This window comes from Periplaneta americana, chromosome 12 (assembly GCF_040183065.1).
Source record: "Periplaneta americana isolate PAMFEO1 chromosome 12, P.americana_PAMFEO1_priV1, whole genome shotgun sequence".
Lineage (NCBI taxonomy): Eukaryota > Metazoa > Arthropoda > Insecta > Blattodea > Blattidae > Periplaneta > Periplaneta americana.
This window is the reverse complement of record NC_091128.1, coordinates 32,387,897-32,401,625: the sequence shown is the minus strand read 5'-3', so window position 1 is coordinate 32,401,625 and position 13,729 is coordinate 32,387,897. Positions and strand designations below refer to the sequence as shown.

Here is a 13,729-nt window from a genome sequence, read left to right as displayed (position 1 = left end):
TTCTTTTAACAATTTAGCAGATTTATTAAATTTTCAATTCCTATTACTTCTTTGTCCAAGAATTGAGATCTTGAAATGGATAAGTTTCATGTGTGCTTCATATAAACAATCCATTTTTAATTAATTCTGAATTAGTGAAAGTAACATAATCATACATTTTATGACACATTTTCTTTACACAATTGCTAAAAATGTTGATGTTTATTGATTGGATAGGTAACCACAATTTTTCATATTCAGTACATAAATAATCCACAGAACATCTCCTCCAATTAATTTTTAGGCCTATTGTACAATATGCAAAGTATAAAAAGTGTAAATTAATGATCTTTAAGACTCAGGATAATTGCAGAGAAGAGCCTTCAACTTATGACGCAACCCTGGTCATTGCAGGTGGGTGGGCGATAGGCCGGTCTCTATAGCAGGAAAACCTAGCAGTGTTGTGCGGTGGCAGGTGAGTGGGTGGGCAGGCGGATGGGATATGTTAAAACATAAAGTGTATGTGAAGAATCCTCATATATTAGAGGAACTTCAAGAAAATATTTGGGCCGTGATCTCCATCATTTCAAGGCGGGAATTGGATCACATTTTTCAACATCTTCTTCGTCAGCGTAAGCGTTGTATTGAAGCTAGTGAGGTCATTTTGAACAGTTCATTTCTTAAGGTAAGGAAATAAACACCATTCAATTGATTTTACAGAAGATAAACTAACACTAAATATGGGTAGAAAGAATGCATCCCAGGCCCCCTAGCAGTTCAATTACTGCACAACGCCGCTGGATGTTACTGCTTGAGAGTACTGCCCGCCTGCCGGTGCCTGGGTTGCGTCTTAAGTTGAAGACACTGTATATGGCCTATCACAGAACGTCACTTTCTGACAAAAGTAAGGAGGCAAACTGATCGAAATGACAAGTTTTGTACACTAGCTGAAATCAAATGCTTGTTAGAGTTGTAAGTATGGTATGTTAATTATTATTTGCATTTCATCATTCTACCTTTCATCAAAAAACTATTTTTAAAAGGTGGCCTCTTCTACAGTAACTTGGTTTTGGTTTTGAGTAGGAAACAATTTTTCCGTTACAGGTATTCCCATTTTCTGTTCTTTTTGTGATATGAATAAATCATAGGTACCTAGTTTGCGACAACAAATTATAGTAATTTACTCATTATAATCCAATAACAGCAGTAGCAGGAATAAAAACAATATATTTCGATAATAATAATAATAATAATAATAATAATAATAATAATAATAATAATAATAATAATCTAGTAGGAGTTTTCTGTTTTTGAAACAAATTAACAAATTTATAATTTCACGTTTAAACACACAAAAAATTAGTGTACGAGTATTATAAATTACATTTTCTTTTCAGTCTTAGTGAAGTCGGCCTATATTGTTGCTCATTTTGTACCACCCAGTGGACGGAAGATATAACTAACCCATGATGGGAACCAAGAAGGAAAATGTGTAACAACCAAGATTTGGGTCATTGGAAATCATCATCACAAATTACATTTTACAGACATGCACAAATTTTACACTTTTCACTCAGTTCGCATTTTTATGAAATTCAGAACATATAAAAAAAACTGATTAAATGAGGATGAAAAATGAAAATACATAATATATGCCTTTAAAAGGAAACAAAATTATAATATAAACATTCATTTGTTCAGGCTCACTGATGTTTCTAAATGTTTTACCTATTTCTTCATGATGCACTTATTTAAGCATTTGAAAGATTATATTGTGAAGAATTATACCTGTCTAGCTTCTCGTTGAGGAACACAGCGCCTGTTACAGAATCAATCTTGAAAATAGAAAGGGACGCAGGACTCCGGGCAGCGTGAAGACTATAAAACACTTTCTTGTCTTCGTCTTCATCAGTTGCCAACAGCCGCAAAATTTCAGTTCCCTTATCCACATTTTCTGATATCTCAACACTATATATTTTCTGCGAGAAGTTTGGTCTGTGGTCATTGATGTCTATTACTGTTACATAGAGCTGTAAACACAACGAAATTCATTCAAAATGCATATTTAGAAATATCACATTTTTTTATGAATAACATAGAGCCATTTTCTTTTTCTGGTATAAGTTACAATTTAAAAATAAAACAAGTTTTGAGACAAATAAATTTATACAGTTTTAATACACATTACGTAATTGAACATGTATAGTGTACAAAATAATATTACTAAATTGTCCAAACGTCTTCAGAGTTTTCAAGAAAAACATGACACTGTCATTTTTATGTTTTACATATTTTTAGTACTTGTAATTATTAAGTACTGTCTTCACGTAGGTACAGGTACTCAATATTTTCATACAATATAAAATTGCAAATCCACCTTCTGTTGTGACATGAATTATATTCTTAGAAATACCTTAAATCTGTTACTATATCTCAAATGTGTTGCTTTTACAAAAAAAAAAAAAAAAAAATACCGTACTATGCCAGTGATAGCTACATTAGTAATGTTAAAGAAAATTAAAACAAACACTTAAACAACCAAACGTCTTAATCATGAAATGGACATATTCTATTCAATTTGAATTCCATGAGCACCTCAACTGTTAAACAGAAAAGCAAGCAGGTAATGCGCCTGGCTTTGAATTTGCATATGTGGAGAGACAAACTAAAATTTTCGCAGCCTAGTGAGAGCCAGGGTATTTAACAATGATAAATTTTTATGCGACTGTCTATATTTTTTTAAATTTTAGATACGATTAGTGGCACTTCGATAACCATTTTTAAATAGCTATTTTAAAGATATGAAAGTGAAAGTATAGGTCTAACTTCACTAACTTCGAATTTAAATTAAATGAGAGCAAAAACAAGTGAAGTATTTACAGAACATACATCTTCTTGTAATTAACTCTTATCGAAAATAGCTACCAAGTAAAATAAATAAAATAAACCATATTATGATTAAATATGTAACACTTAAGCGTTAACTTTCCCATAAGAAATTTTCACAAACCGTCACTAGACTATACTAATCAAAACTCTAATGGAGTTGAATTAGGTTAACTAGCTAAACATCTGCATTTACTTGACCAGGGTCAGGAATATAGTATTTTTTAAGACTAATGCCATGTGCAACATTCTCGATTAAAATTTTACCATGGTTAAATTGGCACTTAACCATCTTCAACGCCAATTTGTGGTGCATCATCCTCGGTCAAAGTTAAACAAGAGAGTTGATGATGATCAAATTTGATCATGGGTGTGGAACCGATTATCTTGAGTTGAGCATGGACAAGTCGAGAAAAAACAAGATGGCAGCATGATTTGACGTACTTGACGGAATCGAAGACGAAATGATGCATCTTGAACATGCAAATCATGGCGGAAATAACAGGATTGGTGTTATTATGGAAAGAGAAGATCCAGAACTCTCTCTTCCATTGCATGTTGCAAATTAAACTATGATGGAAAGTGCCCTGAATAAGTGTTTGACAAAAATATTTTAATAACGTCAGAAGTGCCACTGAAGAGTATAATAAAAGTAATTCATAGTAATCTGGCTGTATTTCTTGTGTGTTTCACATTTTCAATGCTGAATATTTTTTTATTGTATGCATGGTAATGTATTTACTTATTTTATCTTACGAAAATAATTATTATTGGTGTCAGCTTATTTTGTTTTTTTTAACACGAATTTCAGCTTGTTTCAGAATTTTAACTTGGCAGCCCTATATTAATAAAAAGAAGAAAGAAAATTGCTTAAAAATGTTTTTTTTTTGTTTGGGTTTTTATGAAGTGAAAAGTAGTTGAAAATAGTCGAATACTGACCGCATTGTAAATAAGCTATTTACCTATTACATATTATGTTAAAAAATGTTATGTTTTATTTAACGACGCTCACAACTGCAGAGGTTATATCAGCGTCGCCAGATGTGCCAGAATTTTGTCCCGCAGGAGTTCTTTTACATGCCAGTAAATCTACTGACATGAGCCTGTCGCATTTAAGCACACTTAAATGCCAACGACCTGGCCCGGGATCGAACCCGCAACCTTGGGCATAGAAGGCCACATATTATGTTCTATTGATGCAAATTATTTAATTTATCAGACAACTGTCATGCTCATTTGTATTAATGTAGACCACTAGAAATTTTTAAAATAATAATACTGCTTCATTATGATATTGAACACTGATAATAAATTGCAATGAATTAATTTTATTCACTTCTGTCTAATCCTCAATTTCATTTAATCACATTTTACACTACACAACAGTCTAGTAATATATCGATGGTTAAGAAGTGATACTTTGTATCTGTAAATTTGCAAGTGAATAATAGAAATGCTTTTCTCAAAATAGACGAATTTTTTTATATATGTTTCTGCTTTGGAAGATCGGGACTTCTACTCAGGGACAAAATATTAGTTATTCTATACTGGCAATAATGTAGTTACAATAAATGGTCATTTTGTAGAATGCGAGATTATCACTTATTAGCTACAGATTTGCCATTTTAAATTACATGACATTTTGGCATAGAATTATAAATTATCAGTATTATCAATATTATGAAATAATCATTGTATAAATTATGTAACAAATTATGTGGAATTATGTAAACCCGTATAACTCAGATGGAACAGCGTTGAATTGTAAGGTTAAATCCAACCAGGTTGCCTGCTATTCTCTTAGAGAACTTCCATCAGGACTTTTATTCTCTAATACAGATGCAAGTTCTAAAAGAATTCCCACTTCGAACTGCGAGAAGTTCGGTGCTCTTTCCTTCCATGATTATTGTAATTTGTTATTTGAAATAAACAATCTGAGAAACAAAAATGAAGCAATAATTCACAGAGTGTGTTCGTTCATTGTTTCATATGTGGAAACCTAGTGGTCAGGTAATTCTTCTTCAAGTGAGCGTACCGTCAGTACCGGTACTGAGTTAATCGAGGGAAAATGTTGGTGCACCACATCTCTAACTTGATCATTGTCGAGAGTTAACCATGTTTCCGTGATTGCTGATAAACAGGCTAGATGATCGAGAATAGTGCACACGGCCATAAATATTGATCGAGAGTATATATGAGATATTATGTGAATTAAAGTAATTTTTAAGAGCAGTCTTATCTAAACTTCAAAGGGAACAGAATCTTTCTGTTTTATGTGAATTTAACTTCAGCTCCTGATGTGTGTAAAAAGTGTCATCTCCTTAAACAGCTTATATATTTGTTTAAAAAAAATGCTTTGTATCAGTCGCAGAATCACTCCTTCATGTCAACGTATTTAGGCCTATTATGAACAAACTGGATATCCCACCAATTAAATAAATATATAGTAATTATTACAAGTATTCACAAGTTTTCTTCTATGGAATTAAAAAACCTCAAGACCAGAATGCCGATTATGTAATCTGTCTCTTGTCAACCAAGTAAATTGTAGCAACCAATGCAGCATCACCATTCAGAATGTGTTAGGAAAAACATGCAAACATAAAGAGCCCATCGAAGATTTTATTGGGATAAGAATAGGTTAATTAACGAAATCGTCGAAGTGTCATTTATTTTAAATATTCCGACGAAGAAGATAGTGTCAAGAAGAAAAAAAAAACAGAACCAAGAAATAAATAAAGAGTTTCACCACTGACATTAGCCTATTTTAGTCTCAGATTTACTCCCGTCATTATAACGAGGTTTTTCAGATGAACAATTATCATAACTATTTCTAGAAACAGTACAGTAAGTATGGAATAGTGTTATACAAGTGTGTATGACTTATCTACATTATATAAATGAATAAATGTAGTAATGTGTGACTAATTTGTCTAAGATACAATAAAGGTACAGCTTCTCCAAATATTATTGCATTTTAAAATTAACAGATGGCAAATGAGGCTCCCCAGGAATGAGAGGTCGAACTAATTATATGGGTCCACATATGAAAATTCATTTCTTGTCTTTCATATCAATGACACATCTTAACTTCTGAGCGAAACAAAACAAAGTAAAACTTTATTATGCATCAAAAGAGGAAAGTACGCAAAACTTACCTGAGTATACACTAAGTGTACTCCATCAGTCACACTGATGGTCAGGTTGTACTCGTGTTGCTTCTCCCAGTCCAACTTTTTAGCTAAAAGTACATTTCCCTTATCTCTTCCAATAAAGAACTCATCACGTTCATCTCCACCTAATTCAATCAAATTAGTATTAATTATTTTACAAAATGAGTTGTATTTTTGGACAAATAAAAAATGAGTTATATTTTTGGACAAATAAAAAATAATCAAAACTTTCAAAGTTTCCTCTCTTTATTTGAATAATATTTATTAAAGACGAATGGTTTATATAAAAATAACTATATAGTCTATCCAAAATAAAAACCGTCATTGATGTAAACAATCACCCAAAGTACTTAGGGGAGAAGAAATAATTGTTTACTTTAAATTTTTTCACAATTTCACAATTTGTAGCAAAGATATGGTGTATCCTTATTCTTTCTTAAAATAATACATTAAAATGCCTCATAATGTGAAATTGTTCATACAAGTGATCTGTAATATTGGCAAACGATAGTTTGTTATGGCAATGTGTAACAAATATGGTGGCGAATAATATTGCATTTAGTAAATAAATTGGCAATTTTATTGTAAAAATGTATAAATACCTATGATATTTTGTTTATATCGCGAAGAATACATTTGAAATTAATAAGCTGTAACATATTTTATTTATTATTAACGAATATTTTTGTCTTATTGCATTAAAATTTCACTCTGGTTGAGGTTCTGGCTGATATGTACATCTATTATCAGGCAGTACATCTCACTTGACGATATGTGTGAGAGGAAGAACATTGTCTGTATGCATTTGAAGTCTGATTAATGTAATATGAAGCTAATCGGCAATGTATGCAATGGAGGGGGAAAGGAACTGACCATCCTACCCCATTAGGTATCTTCTGGCCTAGTTGTCTCATAAGTGATGCCTTGTTCATATCACTTGAGAGGTTCAGACCTGTCTTCGGATAGTTGACTAAACAACAACTGTAATTCTTTACTTCACTTCCTTCAATTACTGGTACCAGTACCAGTATGTATTTAATATCGTATAATTTTTTTGTCTATTTGCGGATTCTTGGTTGTTCGTCATTCATCCATATGAAGCCAGTTGTGTAGACCACTTTACCGACAGAGTCATTGCCCAGGGTGCGATATAGGAGGCTGGTCTACACTACACTCACGATGAGATGAGGTGATGATTGAGATTTGTTGGACGGTACAGGGAAACCGGAGCTCTCAGAGAAAGCCTCTGTGTTACCTGGACCACAAGCTCGCCCAATACAAGTCAAAATCAGAGGATGCCAGGGATCGAGCCTGGGTCCACAGTGTCATGAATCCAGTGCTCTACCCGTGAACCACTGTGGCAGCTCATGTAATGTTTTCTATTCCAAATTCAAGCTTCAATGTGAAGAAAGTAGGACAGGGACAAGACTTATGTTGTGATTCTGAACATTGTCATTAGAGTTTTTTAATAAAATATAATATTAAATAATTTTCGGAAGCGATTGACGCAGTTAGTTCGGCAAAATGTACTTTCAAAACAGTAACATTACATTAATTAAAATTTAGTGTAATAATAAATTGAATTTGTTACCATGTTTATCCATTTATTAAGTGAGATTATTTTTAACTTAAGAGGTCTGTGGGAGGCTGAATCTCATGGTACATACGTATCCAAGTACTTCGAGAATTTTTACATCATTCCTATTTTTAGATACCAGGCAACTTATTAGGAGTTAGTATAGCTACTGCATCTGTAACTAAAAATAGAAAATGTAGGCAAATGGCACAATGGCAGTTTTTGGAATCTTGCTCACGGTTTTATTCAGTTTAACGTTACAAGATTCTATTACAGCAAGAAAACTTAAAGTAACATAGAACCTACAGCTTTATTTCCGTCCTGAGGGGAAAAAATATTTCGAAATTTTTTTGTCATGATACTTGGGCTCAGAAGCAAGTACAGAAAGCAATGAACAACCAAAGGCGACAACAATGTTAGAGTACAGTTGTAAGCGAATCTTTCAATAATAATTTAATTTTAGGAATCATCAGTACATTTCACTTACCAACTATATCATACCACAGAAAATCGCCGTCTTCATCAGTCCCCTGAATGAGAGCAACAAGATATCCCACTACGTCACTCTCTGTTATCTCGACATGTTGGTTGGGCACCTTCACTTGCGGGGGGTGAGGTGATTCTTTTGGAACTCCTACTACTTGAACAGCTACTCGAGTTGTATGACTGCGTTGAGGTTGACCACTGTCTTGTGCTCGTATCTACAAGTTCAGATTAAATCTCTAAATTACTTCAATTATTATGTATATAAAGTTGCAATTGATCCGAAACACAATAGCTTAATGCTTCATGTAATAATAATAATAATAATAATAATAATAATAATAATAATAATAATAATAATAATAATAATAACAACACAATAATAATAACAACAACAATAATAATAATAATAATAATAATAATAATAATAATAATAATAATAATAATAATAATGGCAATTGGATATTGCAACAATTGTTCACATTGTGATGCAAAAATCAACATTACCAACAGTTTGGAATGATGTGAGGTTCATTCAAGTTCTGAATGCCCAAAGAAGAAAATAAAGTATTATGCCACGCATTGGGAAAAGAAGCAGAAGACGTCCAAGGAGAAGGTGGTCAGACGTGTTCTGGAGAGAGACTGGAGCGCAGTGGACGAGAACAGCGAGGGACAGGCAGGCATGGAAAAGACTGGGAGAAATTACGAACACTATGTAAACTGTGTCTATTGTGTATTGTTTATATAGTTATTTTTGTGTGTTTTAGTTTGGATAGTTTGATTCCGTGTATAGATGGTATAGTTCATGTATTTAGTTAGTATAATTTTTGTGTTCAATTGTATGGTTTTGTGTGTTTTAGTTTGGATAGTTTGGTTCCGTGTATAGTTGGTATAGTTCTTGTATTTAGTTAGTATAATTTTTGTGTTCAATTGTATGGTTTTGTGTGTTTTAGTTTGGATAGTTTGATTCCGTGTATAGTTGGTATAGTTCATGTATTTAGTTAGTAAAATTTTTGTGTTCAATTGTATCGTTTTTGTGCGTTTAGTTTAGATAGTTTGTGTGTTTGGGCTATACAATTTATGTGTGCAATTGGTATAAGTTTTTGTGTATTTAGTTTGTGTGTGAGTTAGTTTAGTTTGCATAATTTATGTGTTTAGTCTGTACAGTTTTTCGTGTTTAGTTGGTATAATTTGTTTATGTGTTTAGTTTGCAAGTGTATAGTGTAAGCTCTCTTGGACTGACTCCCCAAGTGTAGTAGACCTACAGCTCTCACCCTACACTCTCCTGTAGGAGGCCGTTGCCCTTATGGGATTTCAGGCTTTTTGTATTTTGTCATAAGGATGACGTATTATTCTTACTGTATGCTTGACATATTATACAATAATTCAAGTACTTTGTCGTCATCGTCATCATCATCATCATCATCATCATCATCATCGAGTTAAGCTCACTTGTTGACCTGTTTCAGTCTCACTTTTCCAAAAGTCGTTTCATAGGTCTTTCTGTCTTCCTCTTCCTTATGGTACCGGTAGCCTACACAGCTTTTTAAAATGTTTGATAGTCTGTTTCGTGCCATTCTGTGCACAAGTTTAAACCATTTTGTTTCACAATTTTCGATTTAACACTGGAACTATTTTTAATTCTTCTACAATCTCTATAATAGTTTTGTGAGCCATCCAAGAGTGACCTGCTGTTTTCTCATGTATTTAATTTCTGCTGTTATTATTTTTGAAACATCTGCTGCTCTGATTGCCCAGTTTTCACTACCATACACATGTGGGAGAGCTAGTCTATTGCACAATTTAAACTAGTTTTTTCTAGTGTTTTCTGCAGTTTAAGCAATTACTGTGTGTATTATTTTCAAATGGTTATTTAATTTATGGCTAATACATTGTCATGTGTCTATGATATTCCTATTTAAGTTTTATTTTCTTGGATTATCATTCTAAACACACACGAGGATGAGTTAATAGTAATTCCCATTCTATTTCTAAAATTTATCGGCATAACAGTGAAAAATTTACAAGTACATCATTTTTTCGACATAATCCCCTTCTTTTCAACGTAATTCGTTCAGCATTCCACAAGTTGGATTGTACATATGCGTTAGGGCACATTTTTGGTTTGTCTCTTAACCACATATGCACTGCTCCTCTCAAATATTGGTCCATGGTAAACCAATAACTCCTTAAGGCATCTTAATCATACAGTGGACTAAATAGATAGTAATCCGAGTAGCAAAACAGGACTGTATGAAAGATGTTCTAATTACCTCTAATCTCAGATTCTGAAGCATTTGAATAGTGTGGACAGCTTATGTTGGCGTGCATTGTCATGCAACAACAAAATACGTTTCGACAATAGACCTCGAAATGCAGGCTTCAGCTTGGCTTGGCATCCCACTGAAACATGCATTGTATGCTAAGCAGCTCTCCTGATAATGTTTCAGTATTCAACACTGGCCACTGTGGAACTGTGAGCACATTTCCTATGGTGGATTGATCTTTTTATCATTATTATTATTCTGATATTTCCAATCCATGTTCTGTATTTATTCTCTAGTTCGAAATAGTGAATCAATGTTTCATCTCCAGTGATTAGTCTCTTTCAATAAAGCATCTCCTTCATTACCTGAGAAATCTAAGAAGCATTGACAAATGTCCAGACGATTGTACTTGTGTTATCTTCAGCGAACAGTTTGAGGCCCATCTACCACAGATTTTATAGAAGCCATGGTTGGTAGGTTCATCACAAAATTTCCTAATTCATTGACAGTCATTTGTCGGTTCGACAGAACAATGGCACTGGCTAGCTTAATGTTTTCGTAAGTAGTGAACATGGCTAGGCATCCCACTCGTTCTTCATGTTTAATGTTTGTTTTAAAATTGTTTAACTTATCAACTCATTAATGCATATATTGCTGTAACACTGTCTCCAAACTGTGCTGATAGTTTTAAATGAACTTCAATCCCTATCCCACAAAATCTAATGACTGCTCAGTGCTATTCTGTGGTACAGAGAACGGAACAGCCATATTGGTGAGTGAGTGAGTGAGTGAGTGAGTGAGTGAGTGAGTGAGTGGGTGGGTGGATGGACGGATGGACGGACGGACGGACAGACGGACGGACGAACGAATGTTTACTAACGACAATTGAGTTTTCAACCTGTGGCAGTTATAGAAAAAAAATATACATAAAGACAAGACATATTTACAGGAAAATTGAAGGAATACAGAGTTGTTGTTTTCAAATGCCAGGCGTTTGACAATAAAGTCATTTGACCTCTTGCACTCGAATATTTTTCAAAGATATTATCATGGTCAGCCATTGAAGCACAGATTTTGAGGTATTCCGAATCCATTTCTTGGTTTTAGTTGCGCAATGGGCAGTTAGGGGACTGATATATTCCAATTCTGTGCAGGTATTTGGCCAAACAATCATGGCCTGTTGCCAATCTAAATGCAGCTACAGATTATTTTCGTGGTAAATCGGGAATTAACTGTGGATTTTGCTGCAGAGAGTTCCATTTTCCCCCTTGAGATTGTGCTATCAAATTTTGTTTGTTGAAGTCTAAGTATATAGATTTAATAAATCTTTTCACAGAGTAATATGTAGATTTAGTAACAGGTCTGTAAGTAGCAGTGCTGCCCTTCTTTGCTAGTGCATCCGCATTCTCGTTTCCCAGGATTCCACAATGGGATAGTATCCATTGGAATACAATTCTTTTGTTGAGTGATATTAATTGAGAGAGCATTTTAGTTATTTCTGCTGTTTGAGATGAAGGTGTGTATTTAGAGACGAATGATAGAATAGCTGCTTTGGAGTCTGACAATATAACTGCATTCTTAAATTTATTGATGTGAAATAGAAGATTCCTGAGACTTTCACTTATTGCAACGATTTCTCCATCAAAACTTGTTGTTCCATATCCAAGAGATCTATAAAGTGAGAAGAGACAGCACCTAACACCTGCACTGGCACCTTGTTCTCTGGAGATCAAGGATCCATCAGTGTATAAATGAAGCCAGTTTTGTGGAGGGTACCTAATATTAATTGTCTCTAAAGATAATTGTTTCATTATTTCAGTGCTTACTTCTGATTTCAGTATTTCTTCTGTTAAATTTAGATTACATTCTATATTTAATAGAATTAAAGGGTTTGGTTTAATTTGTAAGTTTTCTTTTAAATTCGGGATATTGATTTTCTGCTTTAATTCTTGAACAATGGATATGAAACTTTTTGAGTTTTCAATCTACAGAGAGGACTGTATGAATGCCAATTGTTTCCTGGTAATCTGATAAGTTTTTCATATTGAATCAGTGCTTTTTCTTCTATTGTCATTTTGATGCTGTTAATATTAGTGAGGCATCTCATAGAATCTATTGGAGTTGTTTTGATTCCACCAGTAATGAGCCAGAGAGCTTGGTTTTGAACATATTCTATGTCGTTTATGAAAGGTGAAGTAATTAAAATTTCTCCGCAGTATGTCAGCACCGGCTGTATAAACATTTTGTATGTAGTGTTCAAAGTATTCCTAGAGCATCCCCATTTCTTTCCTGCTAGTCTTTTTAGAAGGGAGAATCTTTTACGAGCTTTTTCAGAAATGTATTTCAAATGGTTGCTCCATGTTAACTTACTATCGAAAATAACTCCAAGATATTAAAAATACACAATAGGAATACAAACAAAACAAGTCAAGGACAGCAAATAAGAGAAAGAATAAGAAAATATACAATCTGGTTAAGATGTCTGTATCTGTAGCGTAGGCCTATTCTTAAGCTGTACAGAGCCAGAAACAAAATTTGGGCCAAGTTGGAAAATTCAGGTGGCTCAAATTTTGTTTCTGGGTCTGTACATGCCTCTTGAGTAGTACATCAATAACATTCTTGGCTACAATTCCCAAAATGGATCGAGACCATCTACTGAAATATAGCAAGCTGACAATGCAGCTGCATAAAACCAATAACCTAAGGATGGACGCAGACGATTATACTCGTAGCTACTTTTGTCGAAATGTGGTTTAAGGTTTAAGACAGTGGCGGTCGGTTCATTGAAGCGAGGGAAGCTGAGCTTCCCTCCTCTTCCCTCCTCACCATGCACTTTTATGGGCACAATAGTATAATAATTGTAATCTATTAAAAACTGCAGAAGATTCTGTTGTTGAACGATTATGCTTTTGCGCTTGCTCAGTCGAGCCCGATCCACCGTACATGAAGTGTGTTGGTTGTGCCTTTATCCCAGCGTAGCCAGCACATACCCTGCCTGCTCACCTGCCGACTGCCACGCTTGCGCATTTGAGTTGTAGCACTACTATGCAGTGAAGCTACGTCAGGTTGAGATTCCGTATGATTCCGCGAGAAAGTGAAATATTGTGTACTTTTATGCGTTTCTTCCTAATTGGTGTGGGTTATTGAGTTGTGCATTATGTTATTATGAATTGTAGATTGAATTACAAAGTATATATTCCACCGATATTACTGTTATTTTGTTTCAAGTCCAAATAGCCTTCCATAATGAATTATTCGCCTAGCCCCTCAACTGCAAGCGATATGCGTGAAGCTATTCCTAACACAGGTTCCGTTCTTCACGAACATCCTTCGGAAACCTCCGGCGGTAGTCGTGATGAGGCTGA

The 13,729-nt window shown here is 34.1% G+C and overlaps 1 protein-coding gene across 3 annotated transcripts in view; it reads right to left on the bottom strand.

Annotated features, from left to right (window-relative positions):
* Window positions 1-13,729, bottom strand: part of LOC138710218 (fat-like cadherin-related tumor suppressor homolog) — a 369,088-nt gene that overhangs the window by 141,393 nt on the left and 213,966 nt on the right. For all 3 annotated transcript variants that reach the window (XM_069840878.1, XM_069840879.1, XM_069840880.1), the window contains 3 exons: window positions 8,102-8,315; window positions 6,024-6,163; window positions 1,768-2,009 (listed from right to left, as the gene is read on the bottom strand). In XM_069840878.1, the coding sequence (XP_069696979.1) occupies window positions 1,768-2,009; window positions 6,024-6,163; window positions 8,102-8,315 (596 nt within the window). The remainder of the gene's footprint in view (window positions 1-1,767; window positions 2,010-6,023; window positions 6,164-8,101; window positions 8,316-13,729) is intronic.